Consider the following 16,319-nt stretch of genomic DNA (forward strand, 5'->3'; position numbering starts at 1 on the left):
AATGCCCCTGAACTTTCGTAGTCAATAGTTCCTAGTTATAACTTACTCAGTAGTGTACACCTGAATTCAGTCGACGGTCCAGCCCGTGTCAGTCGCACCATCTGCCATCGACCTCGCGATCGGCATTCCGACCAGATTAACCCTTTGCCCTACGGGCTGCAAGTGGGCAGGTTGTCCCTAGATCAGAAGACAGCCGATGTCTTGAAATTGAAATAATAATAGAATGGAAAGGGTTTTGATAGGGCCGCGATAAGAACGCCGCCACCAGAAAAACCATTAAAGAGGGAAAAGGCAAAAGTAACTAAAAAAAAAAAAAAAAAAAGTCCAAATGGGGGCATACCCTGGTCGTATTGACGTAAGCTTCGGGTCCTCCAGAGTCCAGAGCCCATGCAAGTTGGGTCCCTCCCGTCCTTTGATTGGCGCAGGTGCCAAGCCAAACCAGATTGGCAACTGCAGCTAATAAAATTAAATATTGAATAACAAAAATAAATAAAATATTCTGCTGCCGTGCGACCAAAACACTCCCAGCCAAGCTTGGTGCATTCGTCATCCCCCCTTTAGCTTCATGCAGGTCGACTGCAGCTGTTGGTCAGTAAACCACCGCGCTCGGTCGACCATGACGCCATCCACCACGTTTATACTTGTCTGTAGCATACGGAAGGAGATTCTTGAGCACAACTCATCGGTAACGAATCGGAGAAGATAAGATATCGTGGTATCCTTATAATTGCTATTACTATAGGCGAGGTCAGCCGAGACCATATCGCGCTATCGGATGTGGGATGACGGATCCCAAGCTATTCACCGTACGCAATGAGGCATGACGTGACTCTTTCTATGTTAACTCTAGATGTCACCTGCTTTCGTCTCCCGTGACCCGATCTGCTCATCCTTGGACTCGGATGGCTCTGTCGACACTCCCAACAGGGTTGGGGTGCTGTGCTCCGGCGTCATGGACCAGTCGCCAATCTGTTCGTCAAAGAACTGCGCTCGATCGAGCCCCACCATCTCCGATGCCTCGTCCACCCGCAGATGCAGCCCGGGAATGTATTTGAGGATCAGCAGTAGAATGCAGGACACGGTGAACGAGTAGCCCGAGATGGCACAGATCTCGGCCAGTTGTCTTCCCACTTGCGCCCCGTTGCCGTCGATGCCTCCGCTCGCCAGAGAAGAGCCGTCGAGCGACGAGATCGAATCGCTTGCAAAAATCCCCGTGAGAAAGGCTCCCACCATACCGCCAATTCCGTGCAGTTTGAAGACGTCCATCCCCTCGTCGATGCCCATCCAGTCGTTGATGTCTTGCAGCAGGGAGCACACGATGCCGGTGACGAATCCAATGCAGGCCGCCAGCCAGATGGACACGCAGCCCGCAGCTGGAGTGATTCCAACCAGCCCGGCAATCGCGCCCTCACAAGCTCCCATGACGGAAAACTTTCCCTTGTGCTTAACCATGTCGACTAGGACCCACCCTAGGATACCCATGCACGCGGCGGTGTTAGTGTTGAAGACAGCCATCATCGCACGCATACTAGCGTTAAGGCTCGACCCTCCCTGTCTTTGATCAGCCCCTGTGGTAGAAAGAACATGCATGTGGATTACATACATTAAAGCCAAGCCATCCTGTCCATAGCAGTACGGTGCCCAGAAATACCAGCGTGGTGTTGTGCGGCTTCCGCAGCGACGGATCGCCATAATGTTTCCGCTTTCCGAGCACGATGGCGTATGCCAACGCGGAACAGCCCGACGCGATGTGGACGGGACCACCACCGGCGAAGTCGATCGCGGGAAGGTTGTATAGCCATCCGTGCTCGCTCCATGTCCACCGGGCCAAGGGACAGTAAACAATGGTCGCCCAGCAGAAGCCGAAGATCAATGATGGGAGGATGCGTCCTCGCTCAAAGGCACCGCCTGCGACGATCATCACCTGCATATATCAATGAATAGGTGTCGCTGCATCAACAAAGTAAAAGGACTTACCGTGCAGGCACAAAAAAGAAGTTGGAACAAGCAGAACACAATTTCCGGGAGCACCGCTGACCCAGGAGAGGGTGCCACCATGACGTTCCTCAGTCCGAAATTCTGCAACGTGCCGATGAAGGGGCCTCCATCGCGAGAGTATGTCAGAGAATATCCCCAGAATAACCACTGAAATGTGGTTCTACCCTGCGATCAGTATTTTGACTTGATACGCTTCTGCGAAAGGACGCTTACATCGCAAGGATCATAAATGCCTGGAAGAGGAATGCTAGTGCCGACTTTCTGCGAGCGAGGCCGGCGTAGAGCAGCGAGATGCCGGGAAGGATGAGGAAGACTATGAAGGTGCATGCGAGGATATAGACGTAGTTGTACTCGAATCCTGAATATTGAGCGTTCACGTCGATCTCCTTTGGATTGCCGCCCTGCGCCATGGAGGCATTGAACACTGGCTATTCACAATGTGTAAGTTACACATCCTGAGGAACTATGTGCAAAACCACTCACCTCGGACATGGCGATTTGCTGGTGGAATTACTCGCGAGAACGAAAGAAATCGCAGCGTTGCTCTCGAGGAGGATCGCGAAGCTGATCGACACCCTTTCGATTGAATGAACACGATCTCCATCACCTTTATCTACCCCCCCTCCTCCGCCCAGGGCTGAACTGCAATATCTTGGTGGAGTCCATTCCGACATGCATTCGCAAAACTGATCTCATTCCACCTTATCATAGAGAGCCAAGAACCCCGAATATAACCAACTTCAACCCTTTCGCGCGGTTATCATCCATAGCGGGCGATCATCACGAGCCCTGATAAGATAGGGATTCTGTGACGGGTTACTATTGGTCTAGAGCTGAACCCCGGATCGAGCATCCCTGGGGAGTTTAGCTCTGCGCGCCTTGAGGAGTGGCTTATTGGTGGGAGATAACAGCTCCTGCAGAGCTGCAGTCTGCATGAACCTGGCGTCGCTGTCTGTATAGTGATGATCTCACATGCTTTTGGTTGTTACTGTGAGTCCCCTGCATTGTGAAAGCTGATTTGAGACAGTGGATAATCAATCTAAATGCCATACGAGGTCTCAATTATTTACTCGTGCTCATTGATAAAACAGTTCGGATGCGAAGCGAATTAGATGTATCCGATAAGCTGCGTTTTGAATTGTTATGCAAAATGCCGCAACACACCTAGACTGTGGGAATATCAGACGTCATTTCATTCTCAGCTGCATCATTTATGAATCCAAGCTGGCCTACAACCAGAGCCTTGAAATTCCCGCAAACCAGAACGAGGAAGTCGAGGGCCCAAAATCTCTGGCAGCCATCAAAACCGACCCTTTAATTGATGAAATGAGACCATAGAACTCAGACTACTGCGTAGTCCAGTCTGTTTCGGCTTGTATTATATTCAGAGATAAAAGCTCTCAAGCCAAGACTTTAAAGCAAGGGTGGGCTCTCCAAATATCCTCAGAACATTGACTCGTAACTGTAAGGAACAGTGATCCTCACAACAATGTTTAGCCCTAAATTTAGGTACAATTTCTACACCAGGGATATCCATAACCCCTTACTGCTTTTCTTTACGTACCTTGCGGCCCTTGGTATGTCTGCCAACCCCCACCCACACACAAGGAAGACTTGAGCATAGAGTATTAATTAATTTAGATGGTTTGTAGAGATCATACTAAAACCTACGTATTATGGAATAGCCCTTGACTGTCTACTCCACTCATTGAGTACGAGAACACAGTAACGTGCCCGTTCTGGCCATGGCTTGGGCAAAGTTCTAGAGGTGGATGTACTGGATACTTGACTCGAACACTAGCGCTATCAATTGTCTAGCATAGAACTGCTGGTTTAGGAAGACAACCCCCACCCCCCAAGGTCATACATATATTCTGATGTCGGCATCCGTTGCTTTTTACTTTAACCATTTCGGTGACCGAGATCTGATAGGACTCAGTACTACTGACAATATAGAATTCCAACCTTCATTCAAATCCGATGTCTAGATTCCGGGTAGAGGATTGATCATGAGACTTATATTATCCTTCGATTATCATGCCGTGAAACTTGCTTTTGCATGACAATTCAACCTCCCGGTCCGGGGAAGGTTACACTACCGTCTACTTGGACAATACTGCAATTGCATCATGGATGATATCTCTTATTGACACCGAGATTACGATAATTGTAGTACCAAATGCGAGTATAGCAGAAAATTTATATTTCGGAAGATTTTGTACAAGAGAATGTTTCCAGGCATTCGCTCCATAAGAAGCTCATGACAACTGTCCATTCTCCTTCGTTATTTTCTCATTCCATTCATAGGATTTTGTGTTTAGTTCTGCCCATACCCCCATACAAACACCACACCCTCTGACGAGATGCTCTCCATCCACGCCGCAGCCAGCCTGCTTGCGCTTTTCGCCATGGCCGCCTCAGCTCGACCGATTTTCATACACGACGGACAGGAAGTTGATGTTGTAAGTGGATGTCTGCCTCATTACCCAAGAGCTCCACTTTAAGATCCACCTGCTTCTTCCCATTCGATTCCCCTGCATATTCTCAGACATGATCTGACATAGTATATTTATACAAGGTCACCATCTGGCAAGAAACCAACCGCACCGGCGACAAAATGGGTCTATGTGACTTGAACAAGTGCGTAGAGTTCCCACCTGGAAATGAATGGTAGGTAGATCAGTTGTCTACCTTGCAGACAAAACCGAATAAGTAACCCAAGCTGAACCGCCCTTCTACTTCTAGGAACAACACTATCTCGTCCATGATGGTGAATGATGGGTATTCTTGCACTGCGTGGGGGTATGATAGACAATTTATTCTCGGCGTTTGATTCATGTTACTGATATGTCCCAGGAACTCTAATTGTGTAGGTAGCCCGATGCGGTCGGACATGCGTGGTGCATTTGATGATCTGAATATGGAGGGCATGAATAATATGATTGGGAGTTTGATGTGTAGACAGGTTATGGATTGAGTAGCTTTGGAGAGCTGGAGATTGGAGATTACCTGAGGCATGGTGCTAGGTCCTGGCAAGAAAGTAAAGTTCTTAAGCTGCGATGATATGGAGTTTCCTCCTGGTGTCGTTATGTTGGGGGTATTCGAGGCCAATTTGAGAATTGGAACCCGCTTTTTAAATGGGAAGATTCCTTATTGGTGATTGATCCCAAATAGTACCTCTATATAGTAATCATTGCTAGAAGAGTCTCATGCTTATATCGTCAGATGGATCCAGGCCAAGAGTAACTCACACTATGAATTGGCGACTTGGTTGATGCTTACAAATAGACCTATAATCTTTGTTATGCCATTAAGTGTCATGAATAGAAGAATTTAGTGAATGAGACTGAAATTGGAGCCGTGAAGTAGAGACCTGCGCAAGGATGTGAAGAATCGAAGATGGGCTGGAGGCTGTTGGTTTATGTCTACTATACAAATCAGTCTAGCCTTTCTGGGTCTAGTCAGTAGCAAAGCACGCTTTACCGCTTCTGGATACCTGCGGCAAAAGCACGTGACAGCCGCTGACTGATACTCTCACCGCCCGGGCAAAATCCTGGGAGAATTGCGGCTCCGACGATTGGGCGTGCGCAAAGAGCTCCAGCTTCATTTTATCATCCGTTGTCTTTGCTCTGTTGAACTTGCTCGATCCGGTCCTGTCTTTACGGATCGTCTATTCCTGCCTCTTATTTACATTTCTTACTTTGCATGATACCCCAATAGAACACCCCACCCACACGCCACCATGCGATTGACCGTCGAACTCATCCAGAATTCCCTCTCGTACATCAACCCATTGAAGGATCGAGAGCTAGATCTCCGAGGTGCGTTTTACATAAGGGCCTGAAAAGGACAGATACTACACTTTTGAAAAAGAGCTGGATTGATATCGTTTTGTGGTTTGCGCCGTTATAGGACACAAGATACCCGCTATTGAGAACTTGGGTATTGCCAGGGTATGTTGATCTTGCATTGCGTCCTTCTTTCCCGGGAGGATCTGAAGCAGGAATGATTAACTGACGAGGTAACAGGAACAAGATGCAATCGACCTCACAGATAACAGCATTTCCTCGCTCGGAAACTTCCCCTTCTTCCCCCGCCTTCACACGCTTCTCCTCGCGCGCAACCGTATCAAGCAGATCCAGCCGACGCTAGCTTCCTCGATCCCGAATCTGAGCACGTTGGTGCTGCACTCGAATAACGTGACGGAGTTGGCCGATCTGGACCCGTTGCGCAACTTGTCCAAGTTGACGCATCTGGTGTTGTTGGAGAACCCAATTACGAGGAAAGAGGTATACATCCTATTCTTGCGCGCACACCCACAAACAAATCCCTGGATGCGAAGTCCCCGATACTATTGGCTCGACTCTCGTATACTAACATCCCACAGAACTACCGATACTGGGTGATCTGGCGACTCCCCAGCGTGCGTTTCCTCGACTACCAGAAAGTGAAAGAGGCCGAGCGCGAAAAAGCCAAGGAACTATTCGGAACCGCTGAAGAGCCCTCCGCCCTGGCATCCAAGATCATCGGAATCAAGTCGCGCACCTTCGATGTTCCCTCGGGCGGTCCTGCAGACCGGGCCCCTGCCGACAAGGCGGTGCGGGTGCAACTGACCGAGCAAGAGCGGAAGCGAGTTGAGAAGCTGATCCGCGAGGCGAGGAGCTTACAGGAGATCTCGAGGTTGGAGAAAGAGCTGAACGAGGGCCGGATACCTGGGGGTGCGTTCGATGTGGGCTACGATGAGGAGGATGCGCAGATGCAGATGTGATGAGTCGATACTTCGCTGAAGTTTGGGGAAGATGCGGAGCTGGGACCGGGTTCGCTGGTTCTGGTGAAGAGTATTAAAGAAAAGCTGTATGGGGGTTATATGGTGTTTTGGTCTGATTTTTTATTACTATATTTTATCATTCGACAATGTGCACTTCATGGATGGTTTGGCTATTTGCCGATGCTTGCTTATGTTTGGATGATTCCGATTGACTATGAGAACAAAGTGAGACGCGGACGGATTTTCATTAAATCCGGTGCCGAGTCCATGTCAACTACATCCAAGGAGGTGTACGAATGTACATACCTGTAGGTAAAGAGACAACCACACCAAGCATCAAAACACAGCCTAGCTACCCAGACGCGCTTTATAGTCCTCAAAGTCAAGCTTTAGAACGTGAGTTCATCGTAAACCCACTACATATAGGAGTAAAGATAACACCCCATCAGACGCCCAGATGGTAGAGAAGAACCGACATCAACCACTCCGTGTTCTCATCATCATCTCCCACAAAAATGCCCACTGGGAGCAATCATGGTCTGCTTCGGAAGAAACATTACTCCCCCTAGCCTAGTTACCAAGTCCTTCAGAAGTACCATCTCATCCAGGACCCACCATCACCACCCAGCAACAACATCAACAACAACAACCGCAACCACCAGCAGCAACACCTACCCAAGATGACCCTCCTCGCCAAGCAGCGCTGGCAAACCCGCATCTTCCTAGTCCTGGACATCTCAAAACCCAGCCTACGACCCTGCCACGGGCCATCTACCCGAACAAAACAACCTCCCTGTGGCGATTGTCCGGCTCGCTCGGTCAAGCCGAGACCGTCCACGCATATGCGGCGAACCAGCCCGCGCAAAACAAGGTGAATCGGGACGTCGCGCGCGCACACAACGATAACGGGATCGGTAGCTTCCCGCCCTTCGTTGCGGACTATACAGCCGGGCCACCCTTGTATACTAATCCGCGCGATCCGTCGCTGCTTCTGTGAACCCCCGGTCTATAAGTTTTTTTTGCAGCGTCAGTCCGGCTGTGGCTGGCTGGCTAGTTGGCTGGGTGCATATCTCAGTTTATAGAAGAGCAGCGAGAGAGCCGCGCCACGATCGATTCTATTCTCCTTATTGGGATTCCGGGGTTGGCAAACTACAAGGCCCACAGGTCCACAGACGTCGACTCGAGGGGTCAGGTCACATTGGAGGGTTGCTCTGTCGGTCACAGTGTAGATGATATATGATATTGTATTGCGACAGGTGAGTCGATTCGCTCGGTATCGATGATGTTATTGCATCGAGAGCAAACAGTTCCTTATCCGTATCAGACTGCATCGATCATGACACACTAGATACCACTCTACAGTGAGGCAACTTAGGCAGGCCAGTCCTGCTTCCCTGCTCTCTCTATTGTATGTAGCAATGACTAGGTCAGGAAAGGTATGCAGTACCTAAGAACGGAAGTCTTATCTCCGACTTGCGTACAAACATTTACTACAAGTAAAGTAATATCCAATCAAAACGAGGGACTGCCAGAAAATGAATATAATATAATCTCTCAATCAATTGAATAGATGAATGCTTAATTACAAGAAAAACATAAAGAAACCACCGTGTATAATGAACAAAAGACAAAAAAGACATTAACATGACATAGACAATGCATCAATCAGTGTAAACAAAACCAGAACCGAACCAGCTGTTCCATCCGAACCCGGAAAACTTGAATGAAAAATCAAGGTATAAGATGAAAAAAATGTAATAGAATGAAATAGTTTTTCCGTCCAAAATTGAACACTCTTCTTTGAAAGTCCCCCCTCTCTCTGACTTGGGTATTGTCAAAAGAATAAAAGAAATCAACAGATCTAAGACGATCCCAAAAGCTTGAGAACGGCTTCCTTCTCCTCGACAGGAAGCATGCTCAACACCTGCTTCACACCCTTCAGACCACCGTCCTTGTCGCTGATCAATAGCTGGGCAACATCCGATGCCACGCGCTCGGTCTGCAGCGCCTCGACCTTGTCCTGGATGAGGGTCTTGTTCTCCTCGAACCAGGTGGCAACGCGCTGGTCGTCGTTCTCCAGCTCGTCTTCCAGCAGACCAGTCCATGAGCGCAGCATACGGAGGTGCGCGGCGCGGGCAGACTCGGTGGTGTCGGTCAGACGACCAGTAGGAGCGGGGGTGGGGACGGCGCCGCTGCCCTCGCGGTAGTCGGGAGAGGGCACGGCGGCGACCATGCGCTTGACAATGAGCTCCTCGCTGAGACGGCGGCGCAGACGCCAGTAGAAGAAGCGACGGGCGTTCTTCCAGGTGAGAGGACGGCGGATGGTGTTCTTGGCCTGCATACGGCCGGCGCGATCGTGGAGGTCAGCGAACTGCAGGGCGATCTGCGTGTAGACGGGCAGGAGCTGCTCCTCGCGGGCGGCCATGCGAGTCTTGATCTCGGAGAGCTGCTCCTTGCTGAGGGACGTATCCTCCAGGGAGCGACGCAGCTCGCCGTAGGTGGGGTCCAGACGAGCCATGGTATCCAGCTGCTTGTCACGGCGATACTTGATGCCGACGATACCCTCGGGCTCGAGAACACCACCACGGGCATCCTCGTCGGCGTACATCTCCATCTGGTCGGGGTTGATGGTGGGGTCGATGACAACCCACGAACCACCACGGAGCTCACCGAAGGGCGGGATGTAGACGAAGACGGGCTGCTCGTACTTGACCAACGCGTCGACGATGTACGATCCGTACTTGAGGACCTCGTTGTACATGTCACGCTGTCCACCAGAGAAACCTCTCCAGTTGGCGAGGATCATCACAGGCAGCTGCTCACCGTTGTTGAAGTCACGGAGAGCCTGGGCGGTCTTGTAGGCGGAGTTGGGGTACCACACGCCACCGGCCTCGGTGCTGATCATCTCCATGGAGTCAGGGTTGGCAGGGTCGGCAGGGGTGACGTTCTCGACAGAGCGAGTCTCGACAGCAATGACACCCATAGGGATACCACCCAAGCGAGCACGACCAACAACGACGGAGCGAGCCCATCCACCGAGAGCCTCCTCGAAGGAGTTGGCGTCGAACAGACCGGGCAGGAAGCCTTCCTCGTCCTCCTTACCGTTGATGAGCCATCTGGGGTCATAGGTCTGCTTGGGAGGAGGGTAGTAGGCAACGTCCCGATCCCAGGTGTCGGACCAGGGACGGACAGGGCTGGGGCTGCCCTTGCTCTCGGGAACGAAAGCCATCCACTCGACGATCTTCTGCACACCCTCAAAGTCATCGTTGGCGGTCATGTGAGAAACACCGTTCTTGTACATGATCTGGGTGCCACCGAGCTGCAGGTTGGAGGTGTAGACCTCACGACCCAGCAGCTTGTTGATGGCAGGGGCACCAGTCAGGATGATGGGCTGGCCCTCAACCTGGATGGCACGCTGTCCCAGGCGGACCAGGTAGGCACCGATACCGACGGATCGGCAAGTGACCAAGGTAATGGTGAAGATGTCTTCGTAGGCCTTGGAGGTGGCACCGGCAATGAGACCGGATCCCTTCAGACACTCGACACCCAGTCCGTCCTTGGCACCGATGACGGTGGTGATCTTGTGGCGCTCCTCGCCCTCGTCGAAGATCTGCTCGGTGATGACCTCGTTCTTGCGGCTGGCGTCAAACTGCTGCTTGACCTCAGGGGTCAAGTACAGGTACTTGAAGCCGGCCTCGGGCTTCTCGGGGTTGTTCCAGGCAACCGAGAAGTAGGGGATGAGCTCGTCGGCCATACCGATACGGGCACCGGAGTTGGCAGAGAGGTAGATGCGAGGGATACCGAGCTTGCGGGCCAGTTCGGTACACTTGTTGAAGAATCGGTCTTCCAGAGGACCGAACGAACCGATCTGGAAGGTGATGTCGTTGGCCACGATGATGAAGCGACGGCCACGGGGGTACTCAGGAGTACGAGCGGTCACGAGCCATCCCACCATACCGTGAGTGTTGGTGCCGGGGCCTCTCTGGATCTCGACCAAGTTGTCGGTGTCATCGAGGACAAGTTCGGTGTAGTCAATGCACTCGCCCACGGGAGGACGACGCTCGGCCAGCGAGGGAACCTTGGCGATGGCGCTGGTCCAGCTGTTCTGGAAGGCCTGGCGGAAGAGCTCGGGGAAGTCGTACACGTACTGGGTACCCATGAGGTGGGCCTTGTAACGCTTGGGCTGGAGCCATTCCTTGGTGGGGTAGGGGGTGGCTACGGGGCGCAGGTGCATGGAGCCGAGCTTGTTGGTGCCGCCGATGCTCTGGAAGATATACTCGCCCTTCTCGGACTTCTTCTCAATGTACAGCTCCACCTGGATGATGAAACCGTAAGTGTTGGTGATGATCACCCGCAGAGGGTAGGGCAGTCCGGTGGCAGGGTCGGTGCACAGAATGCGGATTTCGGCACCGGTCACACGCAGGCGCCACAAACGACGGCCGAAGCGGTCCAAGAATCCGGCCAGGGCCTCCTCCACGTCCTTGGGCTGCAGGTTGAACACGGGGGAGAAGTTGATGAAGATGTGGTTCAGATCAGAGTTGTTGTTGCCAATGATCTCCAGGGCATCGAGAATGTCGTTCATCAACCGGTCGGCCTCCGAGATCAGATACTCAGCCGTGGGGATGTCGTCACGCAGGCGACCTGGACGCACGACGGCACGGACGAAGTAGCGCTTGTCGACGGCCTTGTCGTTCTCGGGGCCCTTGCCGATGGCCTCGTACACGTGGATGTTCCGGTTCTCCGTGAAGACGGGCTTGATGCGGAATTTCGACAGGCGGCTAAGTTCCAACTGGAAGGCCAGAGCGGGCTCGCTGTGACGAATGCTCTCATCCTCCTGGTAGAGGGGTCCACGGAAGGTGTAGTAGCCGGGGTAGATACCGTTCTTACCACAGATGAACGTCACGCGACGAACGCGACGGGCGAGCAGCTCCTCCTTGACATCGGCGAGAAGACCGTTGATCTGAGCGACGATCTGGTTGTCGTCCATATCCTCAACGTCACGGATGGCGATGTTGAGAACACCGGTCAGCTCGCTGTCAGCCTCGGTGCGGACCGTAGGGCGACGCTTGCCCTCCAGGTCGGCGATGAGGCCGTCGGCGGGCTTCTTGGCCTTTCCAGTGCGGGGGAACATCTCGAGAGCCCGGGGAAGGAACTCCTCGGCATCCTCCAGATACTGGATGGGCAGGATGACACCCTTCCGGGTATCACCGCTGCCAGGGCTGACCAGATACGACATGTCGCTGATGGAGTTGATTCTCGTCAGGGGGTTGTGGGCCTCAGTGGTCGGGGTGCTGGGGGCCGAGGGCTGCGTCGACGAAACGGGGCCGAATTCGGGCTGGCCGAGCTTGTCGAGAGTGAAGTCCCACGAAAGCAAGGGCTGCTCGCCGGCAGCGCTGTACTGAATGCTCTTCAGGGTGTACGCGCGGTACGCACGGCGAACATAGACCTCGAGGGCGGCCAGAGTCACCCAGGCGTCTTGGTGGACGAAGAAGCGCGGCAGCACGTCGAAGACGGTGTACTTGGAGTCAACGACCTCCTTCAGGACCGAGAAGTCGGGCTCCCGGTGATCCCAACCAGTCTCGCCGTACTGGGACTCGACGACGGAAGAGCGCAGGATGAGCTCCATCTGGGACAGACGCTCCTCCAGAGAAGGAAGGGCGCACTGGATGAGCACTTCACGGGCCTTCAGGGTGACCTTAGCAGCAGAGCGCGACTCGAGCTCCGTCAACTTCTTGAGGATAGGCTTGAAGTGCTTGCCGACGTTGCCGACACCGGGCTGGTTGGGGCGGTACATAGCCAAGATGGCGAGGATGAGGTTGTTCTTGGACCCGATACGGCTATGAGAGAGGACCTTCTGGACAACGCTGGTGATGTCGTCCTTGTTCTCGTCACGCAACTTGAGAATAGCGTCCTCGTCACGGGCGTTGCGGGCACCGAAGAGCTTCTCCACCTCGTAGTACTGCTCCAGCAGGCCGATGAAGACGTTGAATTCATGGGTCTTCAGGCCGTCCATGTACTTGTTGATCACCTGCAACAGGGGCAGCAGGGTGGTCTTCAAGATTTCACCGTCGGCGGGGTTGACGTTCTCCTCGATGAATCGGGAGATGGTCTTCTGCAGCTGCTTGGCGGGGAACTCAGCCTTGCGAGACCGGGCGCGGTCGACAACGTTCTGAAGCTGGGAGTCCAGTCTCTGGGGCATACGAGAATGCAAGGCAGACGACTGGGCGTTCCACTCGCCGTAGGGCAACTCCGGGTTGCGAAGCACCTCCACGAGCTCCTTGAGGGTAGATCCCATGATGACCTGGTTGTCGAATCCTCGCAGGATGTTCTCCAGAATGCTGTGCAGAAGGAAGAACCGCTGTGGGGGCTTGTTACCGACAACCTGGGGAGGACCCAAGTCGGGAAGCTGGCCAGTGAAGGGCTGGGCGTGCTTAACACGGGACGGGTCATCCAGAGCCAGGATACCGAGGATATCACCGGCCTCCAGCGTAGCACCAGGCTGCTTGATCAACTGAACGACACCATCTTCCTGCGCGATCAGAGGCATGTACATCTTCATCACCTCGACCTCGGCGTAGGCCTGACCGGCGCGAACGTGGTCACCAGTCTCCACCGTGAACTTGACGAGCTTACCGGGAGAGGGCGAGCGAAGCTGCGTCGGGTCATTCTCCTGCTCCAATAAGCACGTCTTGCCGTCCACACTGATACGGATGGCAGCCGCCTCCTCCTTCCAGTAGACGTTGTGGCTGCGGCCGTTCAGAAGAACGAGCAGACCACCGTCAGCCAGGGCACGGACACCCACGGAGCACTTGGAGCCGTTGATGAACAGGTGGTAGCTGTCCAGAGAGGCCCGCGTGGCGGTGAACTTGTACCGCTGGCCCTCGTAGATGAAATCCACGGGGAAGACGGTCTTCAGGACGTCCTTGGAAGGAACCTGACCCTTCTCGAGACCCTTGCGGTATTCCTCCATGCCGGCCTCACTGGCCTGGTGAGCCTTGGTGACAGCTCCGCAGAGAACGGCGACTACGGTGTTAGGACGCTCGGCGGTCAGCTTGTTGGAGATAAGCTGATCGAGCCAGCCGGTCGTGATGGTGTTGTCCTCGAAGGCGGGCGTCTCCAGCAGCTTGATCAAGTACTCGATGGTGGTACGGAAATCACCACGAATGCTCAGTTCCTTCAGTGCGATAACCATGTGCTTCCGGGAAGCGGAACGGTTCTCACCGTAGGCGAAAATGTGACCGAACTGACTGTCCGAGAAGTTGTGGATACCTCCGGACGTACCGACGGAGAAGTAACCCCAGACGTTGGACGAACTACGGAAATTCAGCTCGTGCATGGTACCGCTGGAGGGCTTGAATCCCTCGCCGGGATCTTCGGAGGTGATACGGCAAGCGGTCGTGTGACCCTTGGGCTGGGGACGACGCTGGACCTTAAAGCTCTCCTCGTTGGAGAAGTCGAAGTCAATTTCGGAGGAGGTGTTGGGGTCAACGCCGTAGAGGAGACGAATGTCACGGATGCGATGCAGGGGGATACCCATGGCAATCTGAAGCTGAGCAGCGGGCAGGTTGACGCCCGACACCATCTCGGTGGTGGGGTGCTCGACCTGGAGACGGGGGTTCAGTTCCAGGAAGTAGAACTTGTCGTCGGCGTGCGAGTACAGGTACTCGACGGTACCGGCAGACACGTAACCGACCAGGCGACCCAGGCTCACGGCGGCCTTCTCCATGGCTTGGAAGGTGATGGGCTTAGCGATCGTCACGGGAGCCTCCTCGATAATCTTCTGGTGTCGTCGTTGGACCGAGCAATCTCTGCCGAACAGAGAGATGTTGTTGCCGTACTGATCGGCCAGCAGCTGGACTTCCAGGTGACGAGCGTTACCGGCGAGCTTCATGATGAAGATGGGCGAACCGGGGATTTCGTTGGCGGCGGCGTTGTACAGACTGATGAAGTCCTCTTCCTTCTCGACCTTACGGATACCCTTACCACCACCACCTTCGGAGGCCTTGATCATGACAGGGAAACCAATCTCCTTGGCCTTGACCAGACCCTCCTCGGGCGAGAAGGTGCAACCCTTGTTGTAGATCTCGTCCTTGACGGTGACGATACCATGCTTGTCGATCTCCACATCGTCGACGCCCGTTCCGGACCAGGGAATACAAGGGACGCCAGCGTGCTGGGCAACGATCGTCGAGGAGATCTTGTCACCAAGCGAGCGCATGGCAGACGAGGGGGGACCGATGAAGATGATCTTCTTGGGCGAGGCAGCCAAGGATTCGGGAAGTCGAGGGTTTTCCGAAGCGTGACCCCATCCAGCCCACACGGCGTGGACATCCATTCGCTCGGCAACATCCACGATCAACTCAACGTTGGCGTAGTTGTTGTTATTCGTACCACCGGGCACCTAGAACCAGCTAATATCAGCAATTATGTATCAGGCCATGACCGCAAACACAGTACATACCTCGACATACTGATCCGCCATCCGAATGTAGTCCGCGTTGGCGTGCAAATCTTCGGGAGTGGCCATGACTGTGAATTGGATGGCACGCTCGTTGCCAAACGTTTCGTAGGCCCATTTTCGTACGGAACGGATTTCTTTTACTGCGGCAATACCGTTGTTGGCAATGAGGACCTGCGAGGGACGATTGAGTTAGATCTCCACAATGTGATCAAAAAGTACATTAGGCTCAGGCCCAGGGGCGAGCAAACTTACGGAACTGATGACGGAGTGGCCATCGTGCTTGGCCACGAAATCCTTGACGCTACTCGGCGGCGCGGCGTCGAGGTGGTTGCCACCGATGAAATGTGAGGGGATTTCGGGCTTCGAGGTGCCGTGCCCGTTGGCGGAACCGTTGGCAGAGGCCATGATTGAATCGATCAATTAGAATATCATAAACTTCTCGTATAATAAAAAGTTGGTAATCGGGGTGAGAAGAGAAAAAAAAGCCGAGAAGAGAATTAGTGACGTATGAGAGGAGAGATGAAGTCGCAAAGAAAGAATCGTCTCGCTCGTAGTGATACAAGTCTAAGAGAAGAATAGACAAGAGAGAAAAGGAGCAGGAAGGTGAAGAGAAGAGGCAGAAACGAGACCTTCTCCAAGTCGTGGTTCACACGGTGTCAGGAGGAATTATCTAAGTCGTAAGAACGGGAAGAAGTGGGGGCTAGGAAGAGAGGAATTACCCCAGCTGTTTTAGAGAGAGAGGGAGGAGAGGTCAGCAAACTGGAGTTTGTGAAGCAAGAAGGAAAAGAAAAAAGAAGAAGAAAAGAAGCAGAGACCGAATGGGAGAAGAAGAGAAGAAAAGCAGATCGAATGGAGTCGGCAGGGACAGCGCAGACAGACAGACCGACCAAAGCGGACAAGCAAGACCGGGCAAGGCGGAAATGTCACCGAGCGCTAGTCCCGAAAGGGGTGGCCACCATCGATGCGGGCGCTAGTGGGATCTGAAGATACAGTATTATCTGGATATTATCATATTATCATATTATAATGGTATGATTATATACTCTAGGAGATCTAGATAGGAGAAGATGTTACAATTGCTACATAGTACTA

The 16,319-nt window shown here is 53.1% G+C and overlaps 3 protein-coding genes across 3 annotated transcripts; 1 reads left to right on the top strand and 2 right to left on the bottom strand.

Annotated features, from left to right (window-relative positions):
- Nucleotides 1-846: 846 nt before the first annotated feature.
- LDX57_003231 (ammonium transporter) lies at nucleotides 847-2,490 on the bottom strand (the record flags this gene model as incomplete). Its single annotated transcript, XM_046084874.1, has 5 exons — nucleotides 847-1,551; nucleotides 1,604-1,924; nucleotides 1,978-2,158; nucleotides 2,212-2,426; nucleotides 2,482-2,490. The coding sequence occupies 5 exons, from the start codon at nucleotides 2,488-2,490 to the stop codon at nucleotides 847-849; spliced, it is 1,431 nt and encodes a 476-aa protein (XP_045940837.1).
- A 3,250-nt stretch (nucleotides 2,491-5,740) lies between these two features.
- On the top strand, nucleotides 5,741-6,766 carry lea1 (U2 snRNP complex subunit LEA1; the record flags this gene model as incomplete). Its single annotated transcript, XM_046084875.1, has 4 exons — nucleotides 5,741-5,819; nucleotides 5,911-5,951; nucleotides 6,027-6,287; nucleotides 6,386-6,766. 4 exons carry the CDS (start codon nucleotides 5,741-5,743, stop codon nucleotides 6,764-6,766), a joined length of 762 nt encoding a protein of 253 aa, XP_045940838.1.
- A 1,530-nt stretch (nucleotides 6,767-8,296) lies between these two features.
- ACC1 (acetyl-CoA carboxylase ACC1) lies at nucleotides 8,297-16,002 on the bottom strand. The gene is made up of 3 exons (XM_046084876.1): nucleotides 15,480-16,002; nucleotides 15,228-15,398; nucleotides 8,297-15,167 (listed from the first exon to the last, which is right to left on the bottom strand). The coding sequence occupies exons 1-3, from the start codon at nucleotides 15,630-15,632 to the stop codon at nucleotides 8,628-8,630; spliced, it is 6,864 nt and encodes a 2,287-aa protein (XP_045940839.1). The 5' UTR covers nucleotides 15,633-16,002; the 3' UTR covers nucleotides 8,297-8,627.
- Nucleotides 16,003-16,319: the final 317 nt, after the last annotated feature.

Source organism: Aspergillus melleus (genome assembly GCF_016097325.1).
Source record: "Aspergillus melleus strain CBS 546.65 chromosome Unknown contig2, whole genome shotgun sequence".
Taxonomy (NCBI): domain Eukaryota; kingdom Fungi; phylum Ascomycota; class Eurotiomycetes; order Eurotiales; family Aspergillaceae; genus Aspergillus; species Aspergillus melleus.